Raw genomic sequence first — 24445 nt, 5'->3', positions numbered from 1 at the left:
ATGTGGCTGAGGCAATTCCCATTTTCTCTTTTGTAGGAGTGTATAAGTCAGGATAGAGGGAGGAAGATTGATGGGTGCAGTGAGCGGCAACTTTGCTTAATAATGACAACGCACTTGAAGCGGCATCGGTTAGCATTTCCAAGCTGTGGCTGCTACGCTCCTCATTTATATAACTTGTCATGTCCGGGAAACTGACAGAAGAGGTAGTCTGAACTAGACAGTTGGAACACACGTCAGAAAAAATATCTTCAACCGTGATCACACTGAGAGTTGACTGGTCAATTCCAGCTTAGGAATTATTTAATTACATCCTCAATCCTTTGGTAAAGAATCTTTTCATCCAGGGGGCTCCCACAGAGCTTTAAGGACAGTGTTGTCTAGTGGTAAGAGCCCAGCCTCTGAGGCCAAAAGCCCAGGATCCTATCATAACTCTCTGTACCACACCTCAGCTACATGCACATGGGCTGTATACCATGGGGTGAATTATTAATCCCTTTTATGCCTCAGCTTCCTCCACAGCACAGAACAATAAGGGTGCCTACCTCATTGGGTTGCTCAGCAGATTTGATGATGAACTCTTAAAGTTGCATGCTAAGTATACATGCTGAATCTGGTGTAGAGAAATGAGGTATATTTTTAAAGACGCTGCTAATAGCCTTGAGATGATTCTCTATTAGGTAATTTTTTCCCCCTTGGTTCACATGGCAACCAGGTAAGAATTCACCCATGCCATGGACAAAATGTTGGAGTCAGAAAGAAAATAACAAAATAAACCAGTAGGAGTCATTTCTCTGGGGTCAGGAAGATCCATCGTGCTCTAAGAAATGCCCTTCTCCTCTGCAGTGTTCTCTCTGAATGCTCACCACCGGGGTAGAAGAGGTGGAGGGGGTGGAGGGGGGAGCAAGGGGGTGGAGAGAGTGGAAGGGGCGAAGGGGTTGCAGTTTCCTTTGGCTTAGCTTCAGTGACTCATCTATAAGAGCCCATGGCTCTTTGATAGAAAGCTCTTTGTCCAAGGGGCAGAACTTTTTTTTTCTTTTTTGCTTCAGCTGTGATGTGAGTTGTATCAAAGCTATTGACTAGGTTGGAGGATAGCTTAATGTCATCTCTGAGGCCTGTGCTCCTCTATTGGTATAATCAGCCTCGGAGATATGTATGTTATAAAAGGGACTCAGGAAAGCAGCGGCGACATCCCTCCACAGTGAGACCTACCTGTCACTCGCCTGTCTGATATAGACTTACAGTGAGCTTGATAGGGCAGCTTCCCCCTGGGACAGAGTGACCAGGAGAAGACCCTCCCTGGGAATCTGCTAATGAGGCAACAGCCCAGGGGCCTCACTCACTCATAGCAGATTAAAAAAGGCCTTCACTCCACTTTCTTTTTCCACCAGGCCAGGTGAGCAATTGTATCAGCCATCAGGTCAGTCATGACAGAGAAGGATGCCAACAATGTTGTTTAAAAATGTTCAATGATGCATCTTATAGTTCTTCATATTTGCTCACAGATGGAATGAGAGCATTGCCCCACATTTATATCTGTCCTAGAGGTAGATTGGTTGAAAGTAACATTTCAAACCATTTGGACTCTGACTTAAAAAGCACCCTTGCACACTGAACCAGAAGCAGCTTATGGTCGGAAAGGGTTTATTTCAGGCTTACAGAATACAGGGGAATACCATCAATGGGGGATAAGTTGACTCATTTCTATAGATGCCTAGCCAAGAGACACCACCAAAGAGCCAGCAAACGCAGTCAGAGCTCAAACTGCTCTGAACACACATTAGGGCTAGACTACAACATCCTCTTCTAGCAAGCTAAATAAAAAAGAGACTAAAGATTGCAAGCTTAATAAAAAATACCTCTGGGGGGCTGAGGAAATGGCTTAGCAGTTATGGCATTTGCCTGAGAAGCCTAAGGACCTGGGTTCAATTACCCAGGACCCATGTAAGCCCGATGCACAAGGGGGCACATGTGTCTGGAATTCCTATGCAATGACTAGAGGCCCTAGTGTGCCCATCCTCTCTTTCTCTCTCCTAAATAAATAAAGAAAGTATTATTTAAAAAATACCTCAGGTGCCAGGCATGGTGATGTATGCTTTTAACCCCGGCACTCGGGAGGCATAAGGTAGGAGGATTATTGTGAATTCAAGGCCAGCCTGAGACTACATAGTGAATTCCAGGTCAGCCTGGGCTAGAGTGAGACTCTACCTACAAAAACCAAAAGAAAAAAAAAATAAATAAACAAATCGATCCTCAGGCTATGAGGAACATACACTCACATTCAAACTACTACACCTGGTGTTAACTAAAACTTTGGGCCCATGAAGCTATATGTCTTGGTCCTCTATTGTGAGTAAAACCTCACAGTTCTTATACTAAGGAGAAGATAATGAAAGGAGAAATGTGTCAGAGTCTCAGGAGTGACCTGCAAGGACTGAAGGAAAAAGGCATGGCAAACAACTGTCTTAGCCCCACAAGAGAGAAAGCCCTAGGTTGTTAAACAGAAAGGGACAGTATCAAAAGATACTAAGTGGGGGGCTGGAGAGATGGCTTAGTGGTTAAGAGCTTGCCTGTGAAGCCTAAGGTCCTCAGTTCGAGGCTTGATTCCCTATTGCCCACGTAAGCCAGATGCACAATGTATGCCTGGTGCACCCATTCTGTCTCTCTCTCTGCCGCTTTCACTGTCTGTCTCTCTCAAGTAAATAAATAAAAGTAAACAAAAATTAGAAGAAAAAAAGATACTGAGTGGCTCACAGAATCTCCAGGAGGTTCAGAGGACAGGGTGAGAGGCTACAAATAGACCAATGCCCTTGGTATACCATCGGTTGACAAGAGCTCCCTTGCACCACTGGGCAGAACCTGGCCATGGGCTCACTGCACAAGGCTCAAGCCCCTGCTAGGGCCTTGTCACTGCTGGTTCACCCTCAGCAGCCTGGATTTCTGCAGCACCATGTTGAAGGAGCCAGGAGCCTGGGTCTCGTGACTAAGCCCCATCCATAGTATCTACCTTGGGGAGACTTTCCTTTAATTTGTCACATCTCCCATACTGCATTATGAAAGAACAGACTTAAAATAATGCCCTGCAGACTGGGAAGATGACTCAGTTTGGTTAAAGGCATTTGCTTGGAAAGTCTTCCAGCTGAGAGTTCAATTCCCCAGTATCCAGGTAAAACCAGATGCACAAAGTGGTACATGCATCTGGACAAGCCCTGGAGTGCCCATTCTCTCTTTCTCTGCTCCCAAATACATACAATAATTTAAAATTAATATAATAATTTTATCAATCATGTGATGGTGTTACAATGTGTTTTACTAGGTTTTGAACTATGTGAACTTTGGGCAAGTTCTTTAACAGCTCTATTTCAGAATTGGCATTGGGGAAATGAATGGTGGATTAATACTTAGCTATATACTTGTGATGGCTGATAATATTGAGATAGCCAAGTACTGCTAGGTGTCAGTGTTTCGTATAAATTAAGAGACAATTAAGAATGACAAGTTAACAATTGGCTTACTTATTACTAATTAACATATAGTGCTTACCAGAAACGTTAGATACTCAACAGAAACTTGTGGACTACAGGTTTACCTACCTGTTTAATTCAATGTTGTTTCCAAAGCAATCATGTTATGGAGGGCAAGGGCTCACCCAATCTGACCAGACAGGAGGAAAGGCACACAGTCTTTTTATTTGGCCAGTTTCGGTTACCACACATCGAACAACCTGGTGTGTGTGTGTGTGTGTGTGTGTGTGTGTGTGTGTGTGTGTGTGTGCGCGCGCGCGCTAAAGTGTATACCAGGTAGGAAAAGAGGCTGCTCAAGAGATGATAGAATATACTTGGGTTAGGGCTGGGTGTAGCTCATTGGTAAAGTACTTGCCTAACTTCCACTCCCAATACCACCTAATGAAAACAAAACAAGAACAACACCTTGATAATTCCAAACCACAGAGGAAGAAATGCTCAGTGTCAATAGACCATCAGGCTTGGCTTCTGGGAACACCATTTTTTAAATTCATGAATGACGACCATAGCTATTTAATGTGTTGCTACATGTAGACATTGTGTGACGTTTAAATTGGGACAATTGATGTGCCCATCACCTGCCACATTTATCATTTCTTTGTGGTGGAAACAGGATTTTGACAGTTTTAGGCAGAGGAGAGGGCAGAAGTGAGAAGGGCATTCAGGATTTAGGATAAACTGCTCATGCAAGATACAGGACTAAAAGCTAGAGGATTTCTGCTCCGGCTGGAAGAAGTTGGGTGACATTGACACCCTGCCCAACACCTTCCAGTGTGAAAGTGAAAGCACATTCTTTCTGCTGCTGCTGCTAATGCCTAGAATTTACATTTCGTGTTAATTGACTTCATTTGCATGATGCCTTATTATAAAGACTGTCTTAGATGGTGTCTGATTGCCCTCTTTCCCTTGCTTAACCCCTAGGCTGAGAAAAATCAAAGGAGTGACCTTTACTGGGCACGAGTCAGAGCGATGTGATTGATGTTTTGCTGTGTCAACCTCCTTTCAGAAGTCTCCACTTTAGTCATAGAAACAGTATAACAAGAACTCTGACGAGGATCTTTCACTTGCGTAGCCCACAAAAATCCTTTAATTTTTATATTTCCTTTTATACTTTTCCACACATGTATGTACTACCTTGTGTCTGCCTTTTTCCATTTGATATTATAAAGCATCTTTGGTTTCCCAGAATACTGTTGCTTCTAATGTAATGCCTAGTCTTCTAGGGCCCAACAATTCAGCTCATCTGGGTAGCCAGAGTTGTCCTGGGGATCTCCTGTTTCCCGTTCCTTAAGCATAGGGATTTCAGACAGACCACCATGCCCACTCACATTTATGTGGGTGCTGGGGATCTGAACTCAGGTCCTTGTGCTTGCATGGCAAGCACTTTATTGACTGAGCCATTTCCCTGCTGCCCTTGATCTGATTTTGAGTTTCATCTTTTTTTTTTTTTTTTTTTTTTTTTTGAGACAGGGAGAGAGAGAGACAGGGCCTCGTGCCACTGCGAGGGAACTCCAGACACATGTGCTACTTTGTGTATCTGGCTTTATGTGGGTTCTGGGGAACTGAACCTGGGCTGTCAGACTTTTTAGCCAAGTACCTTTAACCTCTGAGCCCACTCTCCAGCCTTGATTTTTATTTTTAAAAGATGGTATAAAAGGTTTTTCATAGACAATAAGAGGGGAAGCAAAGAGGCCAAGAAGAGGTGTTGAGTATGACACACTTGGGTGTGGCATCCAGAGGGCACAGTGGAGAGGGACAGGTTTGGCATTCATGTGGAGAATGTGGGACCAATAAGCTTGATGATAGTTTGAGGGTCAGTGCCATTTTTGTGCCATTTTCTGAGATGAGAAAGCAAGGGAGGAACAAAGTTGACTGTGTGACACTGCAAATTAAGTATCTATTTGCGAAGGTTAAGACTGGAGACTAGGAAGCAGCTGGATGTAGGAATCTGGAACCAACACCCAGGCCAGTGTTGCCTCGCTGTCTCGTCCACTGAGGACTGCAGCGTGCAGTGGGGCTCTCTGCTCTGCTCTGCTCTTCCAACGTACAATTGAGGGAGCTCGGGGCTGCGCTTCCTGGAATTCAGCCTTGAGGATTTTCTTTTTTTCATTTGGTTTTTGAAGTAGGAAATGAAGAGTTTTTTTTAAAATTATTTATTTATTTGCACAGAGGGAGATAGAGAGAAGGAAGAGAGAGACAGAGAGAAAGAAAGAAAGAGAATGGACATGCTAGGACCTCTCGCCATGGCAAACAAATTCCAGATGCATGTGCCACTTTGTGTATCTGGCTTTGCATGGGTGCTGGGAAATTGGACCTGGGCCATTAGGCTTTTCAGGCAAGCACTGTAACCACTGAACCATGTCTCCAGCCAGGAAATGAAAAGTCTTGATAAGATACTGAGAAAAACCCATACTATAATGGGTAAATATCCAAAAGGAAATGGAGTCAGTAGGTCCAAGACAAGTCTCCATTCTCACATTGACTGAAACGTCACAATATCAGTGTCATTGACCAGCAGTAGCTGAATGGATAAAGAAGATGTACCATTTATGCATTGTGGAATACTACTCAGAAATAAACAATAATGACATTTCGTCATTTGGAACCACATGGGCAAACCTACAAGACTTTGTATTATGTGAAGTAAGCCAAGCACAGAAAAAAATGGTGTATTTGGTTCCACGTATCTGTGGAATTATACAAACTGGCCTTCTGGAAGCCATGGGAAACGCCTATAATCGTTACTCTCAGGAGGTGGAGGCAGCAGGATCAAGAGGTAGACACCAGCCTGGACTACATGCTAAGACCACGCTCATAAGATGTTGACTCAGGCTGGAGAGATGGCTTAGCGGTTAAGCGCTTGCCTGTGAAGCCTAAGGACCCGGGTTTGAGGCTCGGTTCCCCAGGTCCCACGTTAGCCAGATGCACAAGGGGGCGCACGCGTCTGGAGTTCGTTTGCAGAGGCTGGAAGCCCTGGCGCGCCCATTCTCTCTCTCCCCCTCCATCTGTCTTTCTCTCTATGTCTGTCACTCTCAAATAAATAAATAAAAAATGAACAAAAAAATTTTAAAAAAAAGACTTGTGCCACCACACCTGGCTATTTTATGTGTGTGTGTGTGTGTGTGTGTGTGTGTGTGTGTATATATATATATATATATATATATATATATATATATATATATATATATATATATATATATAAAGATGTTGACTTTATAGAAGCAGAGTACAATGTTTTGTACCCAGGCCTGGAGATAACCTCATGGGGGGGGGTGTAGGGGAAATGGGCAAATGACACACAATTTTACTTAGATAGGAGGGATAAGTTCAAGAACTCTATTGTACAATGTGGGGACTAAACACATTACATTCTTTTTACTTTTTTTTTTTTAAGTTTTTCAAGATAGGGTTTCACTCTAGCTCAGGATGACCTGGAATTCACTATGTAGTCTCAGGGTGGCCTCAAACTCATGATGATCCTTCTACCTCTGTCCCCCAATGCTGAGATTAAAGGCGTGTGCCACCACGCCAAGTTCACAATGCTGAAAGAATGGTTATATTATCTCCAAAAAATGGTAATAAAGTTAGGCCATGTATCTGATAATGAGCCATGTTTAGTCATCCTACAATGTTTGCATGTTTTGAAATATGTTGCCCATAGTAAATATATACACACCTATCTGTCAATGTAAAAAAAGTAAAATAAAGTTTCTGGGAGTGATGACTGTACAAATTTATGACAGAGAATGCTAAGAGATTATATTTTAAGTTATCTGGTGATTCCAGTTGTCTTCACATTTCTAAGTTTGTCCAGACAGGAGTGCATGTTACCTTGATAAATTGCAAATCCCATTTGCAAAGTATCAAATAGTAATTTCCCTTGGGAAGGCAAGGTCCTCATGGGATTTGGGGGCAAGCTCCATTCATATCTGCCCTAAGTTAACATTCTGTAGAGTTGACTAGAGTGTCAGCACGGCCATCAGACCCACGCTTAGAATGACTTACAACTAAAAATTGAAGAAAAGTCCTTAATGCATTCGATGATATGTTGGCAATCTCAGTATGAATGCCATTGTCCTTCTCCCACTCTCTCTATCCTTATTCATCACCTTAAAGAGTTATCTCTTGGGTTTTTCTGTTAGAAAATGAAATTACTTTGTGATGAAATGTTAATGCTACGTTCTATTCTGAAAGTCACTTGTTACGGTGATGGGTGATGAAGCTATGGCTTAATAGAGTTGTGAAATTTTCTTCCAGGTCATTCTTTGTTCAATATTTTACTCTCATCAAGTGAGCTGGTGATCTAAGGCTTGTTTTGGTTTTACCAGTACAGGACTATCTCAGCAAAGACCCATCACCAGGCTGTTAATTTCAACATCTTTGAGGGTATGGTTTGCCATGGGGTGCCGCTTGTGACTATTTCAAGAGGCAAAGTCGTGTATGAAGCAGGAGTGTTCAAGGTCTCAGCAGGAGATGGGAAGTTTATTCCACGTAAACCATTTGCTGACTATATCTACAAACGAATCAAGCAGCGTGATCAGGTGAGTCACGTCACAGTGACCCATTACTGGGCTGCCACTAGCTGCTAGATGTCTTGTTTGTTTGTTCACAGTGGTTTGTATTACATCACACTTATTTTAACATGTTCCTGGTGGGTCAAGATTGATATGAGAGTACTGACAAGTACAGGTTTTCAAAGGGAGAAATGCTGGGTGCATTTCTCATTGTAAACGGTGTCTCCTAAGGTTGAATTGATTTCGTTCTTTTTTTTATTGTTCTTGTTAGAGACTATGGTGACCTTTTCACTATGATGTTAGGGCCCTCAAAGAAACATATCCATGCACCTTGATAAAGGTATGGGGGATTTTACTGATGGAACACCTGTGAGAGAGACTCAGCTAGGGAAAACTGGAAAGCCCTAGAATGCAATTCAAGTCTGGTCAGGAAGGAAAGCGGAAAAGAAAGAAAGAAGAATCAGTCTAGACCTCTGAAAAGCCTAGAAGAGGTTGATGAGGTTTTACCAGGGGTCCTTGAGCCAAATGTCCAGACTTCCAGCTACAGGTGGTGCCCAGTCATTGGCTGCTGGCAACTATAAAGAGGCATGACCTGCCTGCCCCCAAGCCCTAAAGGAGTTCAGCCATTGCTTGATGAAACATGGTCACTTTATCTGGAGATCTGAGAAGCACTTTTTCAAAGTCACAAGTCAATGGTGGAATTTGGGGAAGGAGTTCTAAATCTGAATTTTTAAAATTGTTTTCTATTAATTAGTTTTGTACTAAGTGAACACAGTCAAGTTCGTACCATTATTAGCCTCCTCCCTGTCCTCCCCTCCCCCCTGGCCCCTCCTTGTGGAGGTATATGGGTCATGTATTGTGGAGTTAGCCCTCAGTTATAGGTAAGAGGAAATGTCTCTGTGTATCATGACCCAACTTGTGGCTCTGACATTCTTTCTGCCCCCTCTTTCGCAAAATTTCCCTGAGCCATGTTGGGTTCATTTTAGGTCTGCTTCAGTGATGAGGTCTTGGGAGCCTCTGTGTCCCTGGATATCTGATTTGGTAGGAGTTGATTGTTCTCTGTGTTGATCTCCTTCACCCTTGTACTGATACCAGGTTCACCAAGAAAACAGTACCCTTCCTTGTTTCACCAATTATTCTTAATTTCAGCTGGGGCCCTTTTGAGGTATGATGGGGTGGTTCTTGCCTTAGGATCTGTGTCTATCTGAAAAAGAGAAGCAGATCCTCCAACAGAGAGTAAAGTTAGCACCAGATAAATGGGATAACCCTTATTTATTTTTAGAGAGAATTTAAAAGGTGTAGGCCCTCTTGTAGCCCATGATTGGTGGTCCCTTGATAATGGAGAGTGGGCTTATTTTTGGATCTGGTTCTGATTTATTTGCTAGCTCCAGCTCTGGGTCCCGTTCCACTGAGGGGATCAGGTAGCTAAATCAAGAGCCCTTTGTTTCCCACCATGGCTGTGCACCATTATTGTACTTGTGTGAGCATCACAACAGATTATTTGCTGCTAAGTAGGTTAGACCATGAGTTGCTTAGGCAGATATTGGTCCTTTTCCTCCAGTCGCCCATGTAGCACCTCTGACACTAGACGTGCTGACTGTCTGGGGACTGACTCTCTTCCAGCTTCCAGCCATGTCATTCCATGTTACATGTCAACCGCCTATGGTATCTTCAGCGGTAGGGTCTTACCACTAACCTTTGGTGGGTCATCAAGTACTCTGACAGAAATCTGTCATTCTTTTAGGAAACCCTGTAGGTCTCTCTGATCAAAAGCTCATTGTGGATGATAACCACCTGCTGGTACTGGGAGTTACAGGTCAGTGCCCACGAAGAGAAGGAAGAAAAAGATAAGTTACATAAAAGAGTCAGAGAGAAGATGGAGAAAAAGAGAGGGAGAGGGAGAGGGAGAAAGAGAGGCAGTAGAAGATTAAGGTCAGTCTTCGTCGTACTCTCTCCAGTGCCTTGTGACTCAGGTGTTCCCTCTAAGGGCCTGGTGAAGGTTCAACCATTTGGTCTGCCTTTTAGGAAGTAGAATTTTATGGTACCACTGCCATTTGGGTCTATATTTGTGTCCTCCACCCCCAACCTTGCCTTCCCCTCCCTCCCCACTCACCCTATTGTCCGGTCCTCAAGATGCATGCTGGGTATGTTGGCATCTTGCATAGATTCAGGTTAGGTGAGGTAGATGAGTGAGACTATGCGGCGATCATCTTTCTGTGATTGGGTTTTTCTCAGCTACCCATTGCCTGAGCTTTCTTATCTGGACAATGAAAGCTTTTCCTCCATCACATAAAGGGAGACTTAAGAGTTTTTAATGTAAGAGGTCACTAAATGTCAGTTCTGTCTCTGTGCATTTCTATGCTGATGACAGGGTCTGTAACAAAAGGCCCCTAAGCCCTTATAACAAGCCGTTATTTTTATCTTGGTTGAGTTTGTGTAAAGTTTTAAATCATTTTCAAATTCCACTATCCTAAATGCACTAAAATACTGAAAATGTTCACTTGAAAACAGCAAAAGTTCACCAGTGCTTCCAGGCTGGTATCACAGAGGACTGGCTTTATTTTCTCCCAGCAGGCTTCACTCAGGGTCATGGCCTAACCAGAGTCTTCCATTCTGAACCTTTTTTCTTTCTTCTTTTCATTTTTCAAATGTATGCCTTTGTTTCTCCAATGCTCTTGGGTGTTTTTCAGTTAATTTCACTCAACTCTTGTCGTCTCTGATTTTCTTCTAATGTTTTGTGTATTTTTTGTTACTTACATATCATCAGAGTCCATGACACAAACTCCTTCCATTCTCTTAGCACTTATTAAGGTTTTGCTCAGGTAAACAAGTGACTTCAATGCTTTAAATTATCAGAAATGTTACAGTTCTATTTTCATCTTTCTTTGTGTCCCTGTTGCAAATGAAACCTGGGTCTTCACCTGTGCTTGACATGTGCTCTGCCTCTGAGCTACACTGCTAGCCCTGCAATTCTTTATAAATCATATTTCAGCCAAAACAGATGCTGTTGGAGATGATGCTCAGATTGTTAACTTATAAATGTTGACACCGGCAGGTGGCAAGTAGGTGGTAACTGTAAGAATCCTAGGTGTTTCTGAAGATTTGTGTTGTAAATACCAGCAGTCCTAACATTTAATGAGTGCTTCCCGAATGCGAGCTATGCCCCCCAAAAGGCTTTGTTACTGAAATAGTCCAGAGGGAATGATGAGTCCTTCCCCTAATTTTAAAGAGTAGAAGCTGAATGTTCAGTTAATTAAGAAACATGTCCAGGAGTCTGTCATGGCAGTGCATTTCTGTAACTCCAGCACTTGGGAAGCTAAGGCAGGAGGGTTGCTGTGAGGTCTAAGTTATACTGAAAGACCTTGTCTCAAAAAAAAAAAAAAAAAAAAAAGTACAAAACAAAACAAAGAAAAAGGTGCTGGGGATGTAGCTCAGTTTGTAAAGTATCCCAAAAGCCCTGGGTTCAACCTCTATTGCCACAGGAACTGGACACGGTGGCATAAATTCGTAATCTCAGCATTCTGGAGGAGGAGGCAGTGAGATCAGAAGTTCAAGGTCATTCTCATCTATTTATTGAGTTGGTTGGAGTCTCAAAAACAAAACAAAACACAAAACAAAAATCTGCTCCAATCACCCAGCTCATATTTATGATAGGGAAGAACATAAATCCTGGTTATTGTATTCCAAAGACTGTATATGTAAGCAATAAGAAATAGTGTGAAATATCATGACTAAGTGCAGTGAGGGAATGAGAGAGAAATTACTCGGTTTAGAAAAGAATCTTTCAAAAATAAACCATCAATCTGAGTCGTAGGCCTTGAAGGCATCTGGTTCACCCATAAATCTGGTGTACAATTCATGGAATGGGTAGAAAGTGTGGACTTAGGAAATGACAGAGAGGTCAGTAAATAGGTGGGTGATAAAGTCTCACTTGAAGTGGATTCAAGGCAGGTAGGGCTGCATTGTTGGCCAGTCCCATTTGCTTGTCAGCTGGCTTCACAGGAAATACTTATCTGTATTTAAATAGTGAACTTGTTATTAAGTCTTTCTCAAGTAGGGAAAATGCATTGGTCAGCAGAGATCACCAAATGACTGGTGCCAACACTTCCCCTCTTCAGATTGTTTTGTCTTTTGTTGGCAGAATTAATGTCTGCTTCATTTTATATGTATTGACTGTCACTTTTTTGAATTGTTGTCTACCGATACCAAGTTTTGAGGCATTCCAGTACATTATTGCTTTAAAAATAACAAGCAGCAATAACTTTTATCATATGTGCTTCTGAGAAAGTACTATCTGTCAGAAACTGCACTAGTGGTTTTTAGTCATTATTTTACTTAATCCACACTTCTACTTGGTAGATGTGAACATTCCTATATTACAGAATAGAAAGCCAGTCTCAGAATGATTATGTAAATATCCTGAACTAAAAAGTAAATCTAAGGGCTGGAGAGATGGCTTAGCGGTTAAGCGCTTGCCTATGAAGCCTAAGGACTCTGGTTCGAGGCTTAATTCTCCAGGACCCACGTTAGCCAGATGCACAAGGGGGCGCACATGTCTGGAGTTCCTTTGCAGTGGCTGGAAGCCCTGGAGCACTCTCTCTCTCTCTCTCTCTCTCTCTCTCTCTCTCTCTCTCTCTCTACCTGCCTCCACCTCTGCATCCAGCTTACGTGGGTCTTAGGGAATTGAACCTGGGTCCTTTGGCTTTGTAGGCAAGTGCCTTAACTACTAAGCCATCTCTCCAGCCCCTTGATTCTTTTTTTGGATAAAACTTTTCCTTAAACTTAGTGTAATATTTTGATTCTATTATCTTATCCTAATTAAAAGGAGGCCTGGAAAACCTCCAGACCATTATCAAACTTCATTTCACTCTACTCATGTTCTTTAACATTTTCTCCTACATTATCTTAACTAATGCATTTGCTCATTGCTTGTATTTCATGCTCACCTCTTTTCCTGCGCCTACAGCTGTCCCATCACACAATGGGAACCAGAAGACTATAGCACAAACCCTAGCTCTTAGATTTCCTTTAAAAAAATTTTTTTGTTCATTTTTATTTATTTATTTGAGAGAGAGAGAGAGAGAGAGAGAGAGAGAGAGAGAGAAAGAGGCAGGTAGGTGGAGCATGTATCTGGAGTTTGTTTGCAGTGGCTGGAGGATCTGGCATGACCATTGTCTCTCTCTTTCTTCCCTTCCTACCGCTGTCAAATAAACAAATAAATAAAAATAAAAATCTCGATTTTAAATTCCCCTGAAGTTATCACAGCTTATTCTTTCTTTTTATTGAAAAGATTTGGATTTCTAGAAATGTAGTGCTAAAGGGTTTACTTAGCATTAAACTAAAATACTTGGACTTTTTTGTGGGTGGGGATAAGACTTTAAAGGCAAGCAGCAATGACCATGAATTTTCTCCTGCTCATCTGCTGACATCCACAGGAAAGCTTTTACTTGTGACTTCCACAGGACTACATCACTGTTTGCTATCTCATACCCAGCTGGTCTCTTGGCTAGAGGCTGAGCTCCTCAGGAGAGCATCCTGCTGGTCCTATGCTGATGTTTGGGACAAGGCAAGCATTTCATAAAGTACAATGAAAATAAGAGAAATCACAGAATATGATTCAAAGGGGCATAGAAAGAAATTTAAATAAACTTGCCCAGAACATTGCTCCTTTGCCCCTTCTTAGACAGAAGGTTTTCTTATGATCTTGGGTCTTGTCTGTAATTGTGTTACTGACTAAAACTCAGCATCCTACTGTGCAGTTCTCTCTGTTAGATGTTGTGATGCTTTTCAAAAGAAAGAACAAAGCATTTTAATTCAATTTGATAGCTCTGGGCAATCATTATTTATTTTTAAAATTTGATAGCTAATATTTGTAGGATAAAATTTAAATCAGAAGAGATATTAAACATATTTAAATTTTATATAAAAAGTCAATGAATGACAAGTTTTAGAGAGAAAAGAAATAAAGGAAAAGAAAATAAAATGAGAGCAACTTATAAAAGACTGAAAGAATAAAATTAAAATTTTATTCCTTTCTAAGTATATATATACCTCTTTAAATTCAAATGCATTATATTTCTAGAATTTTTTGTGTGTTTACAGTGTTACAATTTCCATTAAAATTTGAAAGTAAGGGCCTTCCCTAAGTTAATTTCTATGTCATCTCTTTTATCCCTCTCTCTTTTCCTCAGTAATAAGCAACTCCAACCTTTACTGGAAAATACGGGTCACATTGTATTTTATAGAGAAATAGGAAGAGATTTTTGGAATAATATATGCTTTCTGAATAATACTGCCAAAGCTTTTAAACTAGGGTGTATCTTTGCAGTGATAAGCATAATTTGCCTTCAAGATAAGATAAAATTGAGTGGATGACTGACTTGGCCCTTGAAATGGGTATTTTCCATTTCAGACATAACCGTTTGTCAATGTCTTTCTCAAGGTGGTAGCTCAGAGAAAGTCATTTAACACATGTCACCAAGTGTCACAGAGTCCTAATTTTCTAGATTGATTGCTAATAGAAATGAAAGGCAATGCATATGCTGGAGCTGGGTCCTCGGCTCACATGAGACATTGGTATGCTCTCTGCTCACTCCTCCCTCATGATATTGCTGACTGAGTTTTAATGCACATGTGTGGGGGTATTTACACTACAGAAATAGGCAAGTGCTTATATTGGGATTTAAAAAAAAATATTTTTATTTATTTATTTTGCAAGGAGAGAGAGAGAGGGAGAGGATGAATGTGGGTTCCAGGGCCTCCAGCCACTGCAAACAAACTCCAGATGCATGCACCACTTGGTGCATTGGGCTTTACATGGGTACTAGGGAATCAAAGTTGGGTTATTAGATTTTGTAGCCAAGTGCCTTATCACTGAGCCATTTCTCCAGCCCCTGGGATTTTTCTTTTCTTTTCTTTTCTTTTTTTAAGAATAGAGAGAAAAAAAGAGTAGAGCTGATTATAAATATTTAACAAGACACTATGGTACATAAGACATTTTCTACATGCATGATGAGGATTCAAGACCACAAGTCTGAGATCTAAAATGCTTTAGAATATGGAGCTTTCTAAAACACTGACTTAATGCATTGGAACATTTCAGATTTCATTTTTCCAGAATAAGGATCTAATCACTAAGTTCTAAAGTCCACAACCCCCCCCCAATACAAAATACTTCTAGTCCCAAGCATTTTGAGCAAGGAACACTCAGCCTGTACTCTTTGCCTACCTTGTGTAATCACTGTATTCTCCCTCAGTAAATATTTATCCATTAGGTTAGGTTTAACTCTTACAAAACTGGGAGATAAGTAGTTACATTCCTACTTTATAGATTAAGAAATATGTCTCACCCTAAGGCATGTTAATCACAAAATTCAATCCTTAGTTATGGTGCTCCTAGTCTTCCCTATGCACAAGGGGCTTACTTACCTGAAATGAAAGGCACAGTGTTGTTGAATGTCCTTGAGCAACAGCTCACAGTGTGTTTTATGGATTAAATGGATTCAGTATAAAACGCACATGTTTATGTGTTAACTGGATGCAGTATAAAATGCACACATTTTCACTGCCATGGATCACTTCTGTTGGACTGAGGGGGTTGCTCAAGTTCTCATGATCCGCAGGGCACTGGGTAGCTCACTTGGCTGTGGCCCTGAAGGTCCTCTGACTGCTGGAGGTCAGGCCAGTGTCTACTGCTTGATGTCTGGAATTCTGCTGTCTTTATGGACATTTTAGTACCTTAACCTCTGCAGTTACCATCATATCAATAAATCCCTTGGGATCTAGGGAATCTTCTGTATTGGCCTTGTTCTTAGAAAATCTAGCATCTCTACTCTCAGCAAATAACTCAGTTACATTTTCTGTCAGTTTACATCTCCCTGTTCCTCTGATCAACTAACCCCAAAGCATTTCTATAATTATTCACATATAATTACAGTTAATGTTTATTCATAGTACTGCATGCAATATAATTTACATTTTTGCCTTTCTGTTGACTCATCACAATGACAATCATCATTAAGTACTTTGAACTCTCATCTGCTAAAGTAACCTACCAGTATCCCGTATCCTGGGGCTGAGGGGCCACTTATGCTCTCTGTATTATTTAGGGCAGCCTCTCTCTCACATTTGAGGGCTTTACCCTCAAGCCATCTTATTTGATTGTGATACCACCAAGACAGAGACCATTGCTGATGAAATGCAATTACCTTGTATTGTCCAGCATGTACAGGGAGTAAAAGATGGTGCAATTCAGACCAGCCTCTTAAAGATGTGTTCTTAGGGGCTGAGGAGATGGCCCAGCAGATAAGGCACATGTCTCCAAAACCTAACAACCTGACTTTGAGTCCCCAGTACCCACGTAAAGCCAGATGCACCAAGTAGTAGATGCTTCTGCCATTCATTTGCAGTAGCTGGAGGCCCTGGAATGCTCATTCTCTCTTCTTTCTGTCTCTCTATGTGTACAACCACACACACACACACACACACACACACACGACATATTCCCAGGACATCAGGTCCTTGAGAAATTTGTCAAGTCATTTTAAATAATGTTTTCCTCAGGTGAATTTGTCGCTTGGAATATGGTAAAAAGTTCTTAGAAGTCCGATAGCCAAGCATCCTCCCTTCATTCTACAAATGTTCGATGAGCAGAAGGCATGAGTCAAGGTAGTAGGGATTCAGGTGCTAGTAGAGGAGCAGCCCCTGATGCCAACGTGTTTACATCCTACCCAGTTCCTCTGGTTCCTGGAACACAGTCCTCCTTCTGTGAGACACACTTTGACATGTCTCTGCTCTAATAAATTGGCCACTTGGAGGAATCTCAGAGAAAGATCAAGGTGCAAGTTAAAGTGGACATGGACTTCAGATGGAGATCAGGCATCCCAACCTTCAGTTAATAAGAAAAGGAAAAACAAGTAAAGAAGAAGAAGGAAAGAAAAGAAAAAGACAAGCCCAAGAAAGCTGACCAGGAAGGCAACAAGATAATCATGAGAACATGGTGGATACTGGAACTTCCTTGTGGATATCTGTGTTCCTCAAAATGATGACAAGACCAGAATGAATAAAAGCCTGAGTGCACAGTGAGCCATAATGAAGATCCAGCAAAACATCTGAGCAGCCTCAGAAATGGGCAGCTGCTTGGCCTGGGGCTTAGTGTGCAAGTGGGTGACATTCCAAGAATGGCTGTCCCTGCCTTGCTCTGTGATGTAGCAAGAAGCCTGGGTCCGTGTCTGCCCTGTAAATGCTTACTGAATGAAAGGAATGCTGTGCCTCTGGAAATTCTCAAATATCTGAAAGATGGTTTGATTTTCCCCATAACATTGATAAGGCTGGAGGCTCAGAGGTATTCCTTGTCTGTTTTCTATGGCTAGTGAATGGCAAAGAGAACAGCTTAAACACAGATGTATCTTCCTCCGAAGTCCACACTATCATCACTACAATATATTAGTTCATGTCATCAAAGTGAGCCTCACAATTCGTGGGGGGGGGTGTTGATGCAGGATTTTGGGGTTTGTGAAGATGCTATGAACCCCAGGTCCTTATTCTAATACCAAAGAATTAATAAAACAGACTCTGAGAAGGGTAAATTATGAATTATTATATTTATTTAGGAAGAAATAATGAATAATAAGTTTACTTTAAGGGGAATTAAGATCCAGCGAGGAGACTAGCTAAAAGAGTCAAGCCAGAGGGCAATTAAGATACAAAGGGGAGGATAGCTGAAAGACTCAGCCAGAGGAGAATTCACGTCCTTGCCTGGCTGGAAAGGGAGTGGGAGACAAAGAGAATCTCCATTATAGTGGAATATATACCTCCCTGTGGAAGGCAATGAATAAGAACCAAAAGATCCCCTTCACATAAAAGATTACACAGGATTAATAAATAGCAAAGGGCTCAGAGATCAAAGGTAAATCAGACATATAACCAAAGTGAGAAAGCACCCTAAAGCTCGATACAGATAGAAGGTAAGCAGGAAAATGCTGGCTGAGAGAAGAGCTCTCACTTCCCATTCTTGCTGAGAAGGAGAGAAACAGACTTATTTGTATGTTCAGGATGGGGAGATCACAGGGAACCTAAAAAGAAGAGGGGTCTATGTGGTCAACCCCCTTTATATAGGTCATCCAATTCAAGCGAGCCTTGTTATCAGACTCAGTTTTGTAAGGAGAGTCCTGATTGGTTCATGGACTCTGGGCTGACCCAGAGAAGCACAGCTGAAGAAGAAGCAGGAAGTTCCTGCTGGGCAATCTCTGGCAGCCATCTTGGCTCACACTAAGTTCCCGTTTTGCCACAGCAGGCAGAATGGCATCTCCTTTTCCCCACTTTGAGCTTCTGTCCCACCTAACTGCAAAAAGCTACCTTATTCCTGTATCTATATGTATATGCATGCTCTTTTATTGATTGAGAGCTTATCATCTGCTTGCCGTTATTCTAAATGTTCTCCTTAGGTTTAACCCTCTCAACATTTAACCCTAATCCTCACAACAATCCTACAATTGTTGTGCAGTTTTCCACCTCAGCTGGTGCTCTGGAAGTTGCAGCACAGTGGCAAGCAGTTGCCCAGCCATCTGGTTCCAGCCCATACTGTAATTACTGAGCTTAATGACTCTCGATTTGTCAATGAAGTGTGTGCATGATTACAAATAGCATGATTTAGTTACTTCTCATGAATTCTTTTGCTTGTAGATTCAAAAGTCTTTTCAAGCTCTGATTTTTTTAAGGTTTACAGAGATTTTACTAGATTAAGATAATGAAAGATGAGAAAGTATAAAGACCTCCTGCCCATAGTAAGGCAGGATCAGGGTAAGTCCACCTACAGACATAAATTGAGGACATTTATAGGTCTTGAATGGGGACTGAGCTAACCAGCCACAATGCCAATAAGATTCCTTTCAGGCATCTTAATTATAGGAAAGGGAAAGTCCTGCCTAGGGAGGAAATCAGGTTGGGTTTATGGAAAAACAGATTGTTTTTGTAAAGAACAACAACAACAATATATTATGCATTTATTTTCAAGGACAGAGAGAGAGAGAGAGAGCGAGACAGAGACAGAGACAGAGAGAGACAGAGACAGAAGCGGGGAGGGGATATGTGTGCACTGGAGTCTCCAGCCGCTGAAAATGAACTCCAGATGCATGTGCTATGCCCAGTTCTGGACATCCCCAGTGACCCCTAAGGAGATCCAAACACATATGCAAAAGCAAGGAGCTTTATTTCAGGCTTAAGCTCAGACTCTTGACTTCACCAGCGCAGTGGATCCATACAAGAGCCCTGAGTGGTTGGGGGGGGGGCAGGTTTTTTTTTATAGGAATTTGAACAAAGAAGTAGGTGAATGGTTACATGATTGGTAGATTTAAGCAGTAACTGCACTTGTATTTTTCTGATAGGCTTAGGATGCTGGTGGGAAGGGGGCTAGGGGAATTTCAAGCAGATTAAGTAACCTTTATTGTGATTGGCTATGTGTGTTTGAGGAACTTAAGTAACTTATCTTATGACCATAGAAATATATGGCATAAGCAGTTTGTGCTCTTTTTTCACTAAGTGTTAAATTCTTATTTAAACCTTGCCTGGAAAGAGAAACTGAGACCTACTGGTGACTTTGAAGCCTGTCATGGCGTCCCTCTGGTTCTTCACATGCACCACTTTGTGCATCTCGCTTTCCAGGGGTACTGGGAGTCAGACTCAGTTCATTAGGGTTTGTAAGCAAGTGCCTTAACTGCTGAGCAATCTCTCCAGCCCCCAGACAGACAGATTCTTTAGGCAGCAAGAGATAAAGAGAAACTGCATTTTTCTCTGACCTCTAGAAAATTGAGGACTACAAGGGCAGGCTTTAGGACAACCCCAGATTTTACTTTCTGGGGACCTGTTACCCTAAAGTGCCTTAATCCTCATCCCCTCTCTGAAGAAGCAACCCTAACTGCCATGAGGCAGCTGAGGCAATAGCCAATCTGGCTCCTTAGAGCTGAGTGGGGTTGTTGGGTGTGGCAGTAGGGCAACTTTTCCAGTGAGTCTAAGGGACCCCAAAAGTGCATTGGCATGGTGCCAGAAGACAGTCCTGGAAGAAAATGTTGGGGAGAAACAATTAAAGCAAGGTGTTAGGGGAAAGTGGGTGCGGAGCAAATTGGAGCTCTTTAGAATCCCCATTCCGGTAGACTTTTCTGTCTTGGAGCGCAATTGTGGGACTTCACCTAGATAGGGTTCGATTGTCGTAGGAGCACTGAGTGTGTCCCGTTATGATCTAGTAACTCCCTCTGAATATGCAGGGCTCTGCTGCTCCGTCACAGAAGAGGTGATGTTCTACAGCAACCAGGAGAACAAAACACATGTACACAAACTAATACACTGTGCAGCCAAGTGCTTGAAGAGCTGTAGGAGAGGCACAGCAAAGCACTCTGGGGACACATGTGACAGGGTGGAAACAAGGAGAAAGGTCGAATGGGGGAAGGTCTGTAGGAGATAGTATGGGACTCACAAGGGTGTGAGTCCCTGATGGAACATTTCCTGGGCATTTATGTGCTGATTAACACTGACAGAGAAGTCAGCTCTGAAAGACCCAACAGTAAGGGAATAGGAGAAACAAAGTAAGTTTGCATGAGTCTTCTTGCTCTCACAATTCATACAGGGAGCTGTAGGTAAATTTGAGTTGAAAAATCAATAACACATAAGAGAAATGAACTATGTTGTGTTTCAGACTTGCACTCCAACGCCAGTACAGCGGGCACCCTACAAAGGAGAGGTCACCACGCTGAAACCCAGAGAGACTAAAGAGGTTGCAGCTGGGACCCCGAAGCAGGGCCACTCCTGATCCTGACACTGTGGGTAAGAGACCTGGGCACAGGAAGGGTTCCTGCAGGACTGTCAAGCTTGTCTGTCAGCATACAAAATTAGCATCTCTTTCTTCCCAGGCCTTTGAAGAGCCTGAAGTCAGAAGCTTCAAAGTGATGTGAGATTCAAGGACAGTTGAAGCAAGGGAAGACTGATGAAATTCCTGGTGGCATAGAACACTTAGATTGAGCAGTTCGGATTGAAAGGCTTAGGCTAGCTAGAGATTCATTCTCTAGAATGTTAGCGAATATCTAACAGAGTCCCAGACAATCTTCTATGAGATGAAACATTAGGCTCAGAGTAGACAGAGGACCCTATTCTTATATGAAGCAAGGGGCATTGTTCCGTGGCCAATATTTAAAAACCAAATAGGACTTTTATGGAAAAAAATCAATGTCTATATTATGAATGCAATTATGTTCCAGAATTTAGAATGCATGAAAAATGAATTTATGGGGCCGGAGAAATGACTTAGTGGTTAAGGAGCTTGCCTATGAAACTTAAGGACCTAGGTTTGATTCCCCAGGACCCACATAAGCCAGATGCATAAGGTGGCACATGCGTCTGGAGTTTGTTTGCCATGGTTGGAGACCCTGGCATATCTATTCTCTGTCTGCTTCTCCCCCCCTCAAATAAATACAAAGAAAGGCAGAAGAAAAAAGAATTTTAAAATTTGGGCAGTAAAAGAAAATTATATTTCTTTTTTTTTAAATATTTTTGGCTTATTTTTATTTATTTATTTGAGAGCAACAGACAGAGAAAGAGGCAGAGAGAGAGAGAGAATGGGTGCGCCAGGGCTTCCAGCCACTGCATACGAATTCCAGATGCATGCACCCCCTTGTGCATCTGGCTAACATGGGTACTGGGGAATCGAGCCTTGAACTGGGGTCCTTAGGCTTCACAGGCAAGCGCTTAACCACTAAGCCATCTCTCCAGCCCTATATTTCTTTTTGATGAAAAAAATTAAAGGAAATTTATTTGGTAGTATTTGATGTAATTTGTTTCAGATGTAATTTTGGGATCATACAGATAAAGTACAGCTCATTCTTTTCTGAAGTAACTATGGATCACCATCTTTTTTCAGTGTCCTGTTCTCACGTTGTTTTCTGGTCCTTCTCTGCTAAACCCTGATTTAAGGACAGTAGCTTTGTTCAGGGTTAGCACCTCTGGAATATCATTTCCACTAACTTCATGAAATATAGTATTTGGGAGCTGGAGAGATGGCTTAGCGGTCAAGGCGCTTGCCTGCAAAGCTTAAGAACCCATGTTCAACTCTCCAAATACACAAAAGCGAGGCAAGTGCAAGGTCACACATGCCCATTAGGTAGCACAAGTATCTGGAGTTTGATTGCAGTGGCTGAGACCCTGGCATGCCAATTCTCTCTCTATCTTTCTCTCTATAAAAATTCATACACACACACACACACACACACACACACACACACACACGTTTGGCCAGTTTGCTGACTTTTTTCAAAATGGTGATGTTTTCAAATGTTCAAAAGTAGGAATCAACAAGTCTTACACTAGAGGTTGATCTGATAGATGAGGGTAAGCATTTGTGTTAATTGGTGCACTGCTTGACATAGATCTGGCTTTCTATATAGTGTCTATATAGGGCACAAGACATTTTCACATTTTGACAATGTTCCCTTGCATAAATTCCAGGACTCTAAGATTTGGATAATGAGCAGTCACTCCAACCAGACCTCGGTCCACTGTGGTCTGTACACTGTCATTGTTAACATTGCCAACATTTAAATATATATATATATATATATATATATATATATATATATATATGTATATATATATATTTTTTTTTTTGAAAGAAAAAGAGACAGAGATAGATCAATGGAGAGAAAGAGAGAGAGATTATTGATGGGCATGCCAGGATCTCTAGTCACTGCAAATGAACTCCAGATGCATGCATTACTTTGTGCATCTGGCTTATATGGATAGTGGGGAATCAAACCTGTGTCCTTAGGCTTCACACGCAAGCAACTTAACCACTAGGCCATTTCTCCAGTCCAACACTGTCAGCTTTAAAAAAAAATGTATTTAAGCCGGGCATGGTGGCACATGCCTTTATTCCCAGCATTCGGGAGGCAGAGGTAGGAGGATCGCTGTGAGTTCAAGGCAACTCTGAAAATACAGAGTGAATTCCAGGTCAGCCTGGGCTAGAGTGAGACCCTACCTTGAAAAAACAACAACAAAAAAAAGCATTTAATTCAAGAGAAAGAGAGTGAGTGAGTGTGTGTGTCAGGGTCTTCAGCTGATGCAAATGAACACTAGACATATGCTCCAACTTGTGCATCTGGGTCCTGGGGGACTGAACTTGGGTCATTTGGCTTCACAGGCAAACACCTTAACAGCTAAGCCATCTCTCCAGCTCCCCCCCCACCACCATTGTCAGTTTTTAACAATGACTTCTAGCCCCAAGTTTCAGCATTTCTTTATTTCCAGATTACTGGCATTATTCTTACAATTCAAGAAGATTTTTTTAAATATGCAGGGGAAGATCAGCAAGAGAAAGAAATGGTATTGAATGTAATCACATGCTATTAACAGCATTTGCAGGAGCCTGCTTAATGTTTACTTTGATTCAAGCATTTCTTGGGTTTAGCTTGAATTCTGCCTGTCTTTGTGAGGGAAAATGTTACACTGAGGTCCTTTCATTCTCTTCAAAGGTAAAAAGTGAACAAAGGATGCTGAAGTTCTCTCCTGGCGCATGCTGTCAGCCCCTGGAGAAGCAGGCCTTATTTCAACTCCCTGAGATCCTTTAAGAAAAATAATCACTCTAGACCTCTTTGATTTTCCCTCAGAAGCAATTGCTGTCTTCCCCGCTCAGCCTTTATTGCTGCATAAGATTGAAGATATAAATGAATATTATGGTGATGGAAAGCGTGTGGAGACTCCTTGATGATACCTTAAAATGTCATCTCGGCTTACACTAGATTTCTTTGTTGTTTAAAGGTTTTTAATGACTACGTTTTTTTTTGAAATAGCAGTGAGGTTTGATGTTTTATTGTAATTAATAAACGTTGAAAGATTCCTTTCATAGTCTGTTATTTGCGTGATGAGCCCCTTCTTTGGTTTTCACTAGAGAACATGATTTCTTGTGTGACATGTGCTCCTGGAAATCAGGAGCCTTGATGGGTCCCATGTAGTCAAATCGAGTGCTCAACCCTCAGATAAGCCCAAGGCAAATCATCCAATCACACAGATAAACCCAGGGGTTAAGGGGTAAATGGAACCCACATAGCTGAAATCTGCTCACTGATTCCTTCCTCCCCTGCCCTTCTGGGTCTGGGCTCTGCTCCCTCTGCCCTGGGCAAGTAGGTCAAGAGGGATTTTTAAACATGGAGTAATGTCAGGGTAGTTATGCTGTGTCTGTTTGCACTCAGACTCTGACATGCCAGCCTAGTCCAGGGGGGCACTCCCACCTTTAACAAAGGAGAGGCAGCCCGGGAGAGCCAACTCTCTTTGTTCAGAGCACACAGAAGAAAGGCTGACCAAGCTGCACCTGAATCGTACTCTAGTTCAAATAAACTACAGCGCCTTCTAAATACTGTATTTTAGTCCTTC

The 24445-nt window shown here is 41.9% G+C and overlaps 1 protein-coding gene across 3 annotated transcripts in view; it reads left to right on the top strand.

Moving 5' to 3' along the window:
* The window catches only part of Dpys (dihydropyrimidinase), a 92930-nt gene extending 69071 nt beyond the window's left edge, over positions 1-23859 (top strand). For 2 of the 3 annotated variants that reach the window (XM_045143946.1, XM_004663009.2), the window contains 3 exons: positions 7855-8062; positions 20724-20851; positions 23548-23859. In XM_045143946.1, the coding sequence (XP_044999881.1) occupies positions 7855-8062; positions 20724-20837 (322 nt within the window). In that variant the 3' untranslated portion in view covers positions 20838-20851; positions 23548-23859. Of the gene's footprint in view, positions 1-7849; positions 8063-20723; positions 20852-23547 lie in introns of those variants that run through there. The other variant, XR_006635771.1, reaches the window with a different exon arrangement.
* The last annotated feature ends 586 nt before the right edge of the window (positions 23860-24445 follow it).

The sequence above is a fragment of the Jaculus jaculus genome, chromosome 2 (assembly GCF_020740685.1).
Source record: "Jaculus jaculus isolate mJacJac1 chromosome 2, mJacJac1.mat.Y.cur, whole genome shotgun sequence".
Taxonomy (NCBI): Eukaryota; Metazoa; Chordata; class Mammalia; order Rodentia; family Dipodidae; genus Jaculus; species Jaculus jaculus.
The sequence above is the reverse complement of the archived record's forward strand: the minus strand, read 5'-3'. Positions and strand labels throughout refer to the sequence as shown.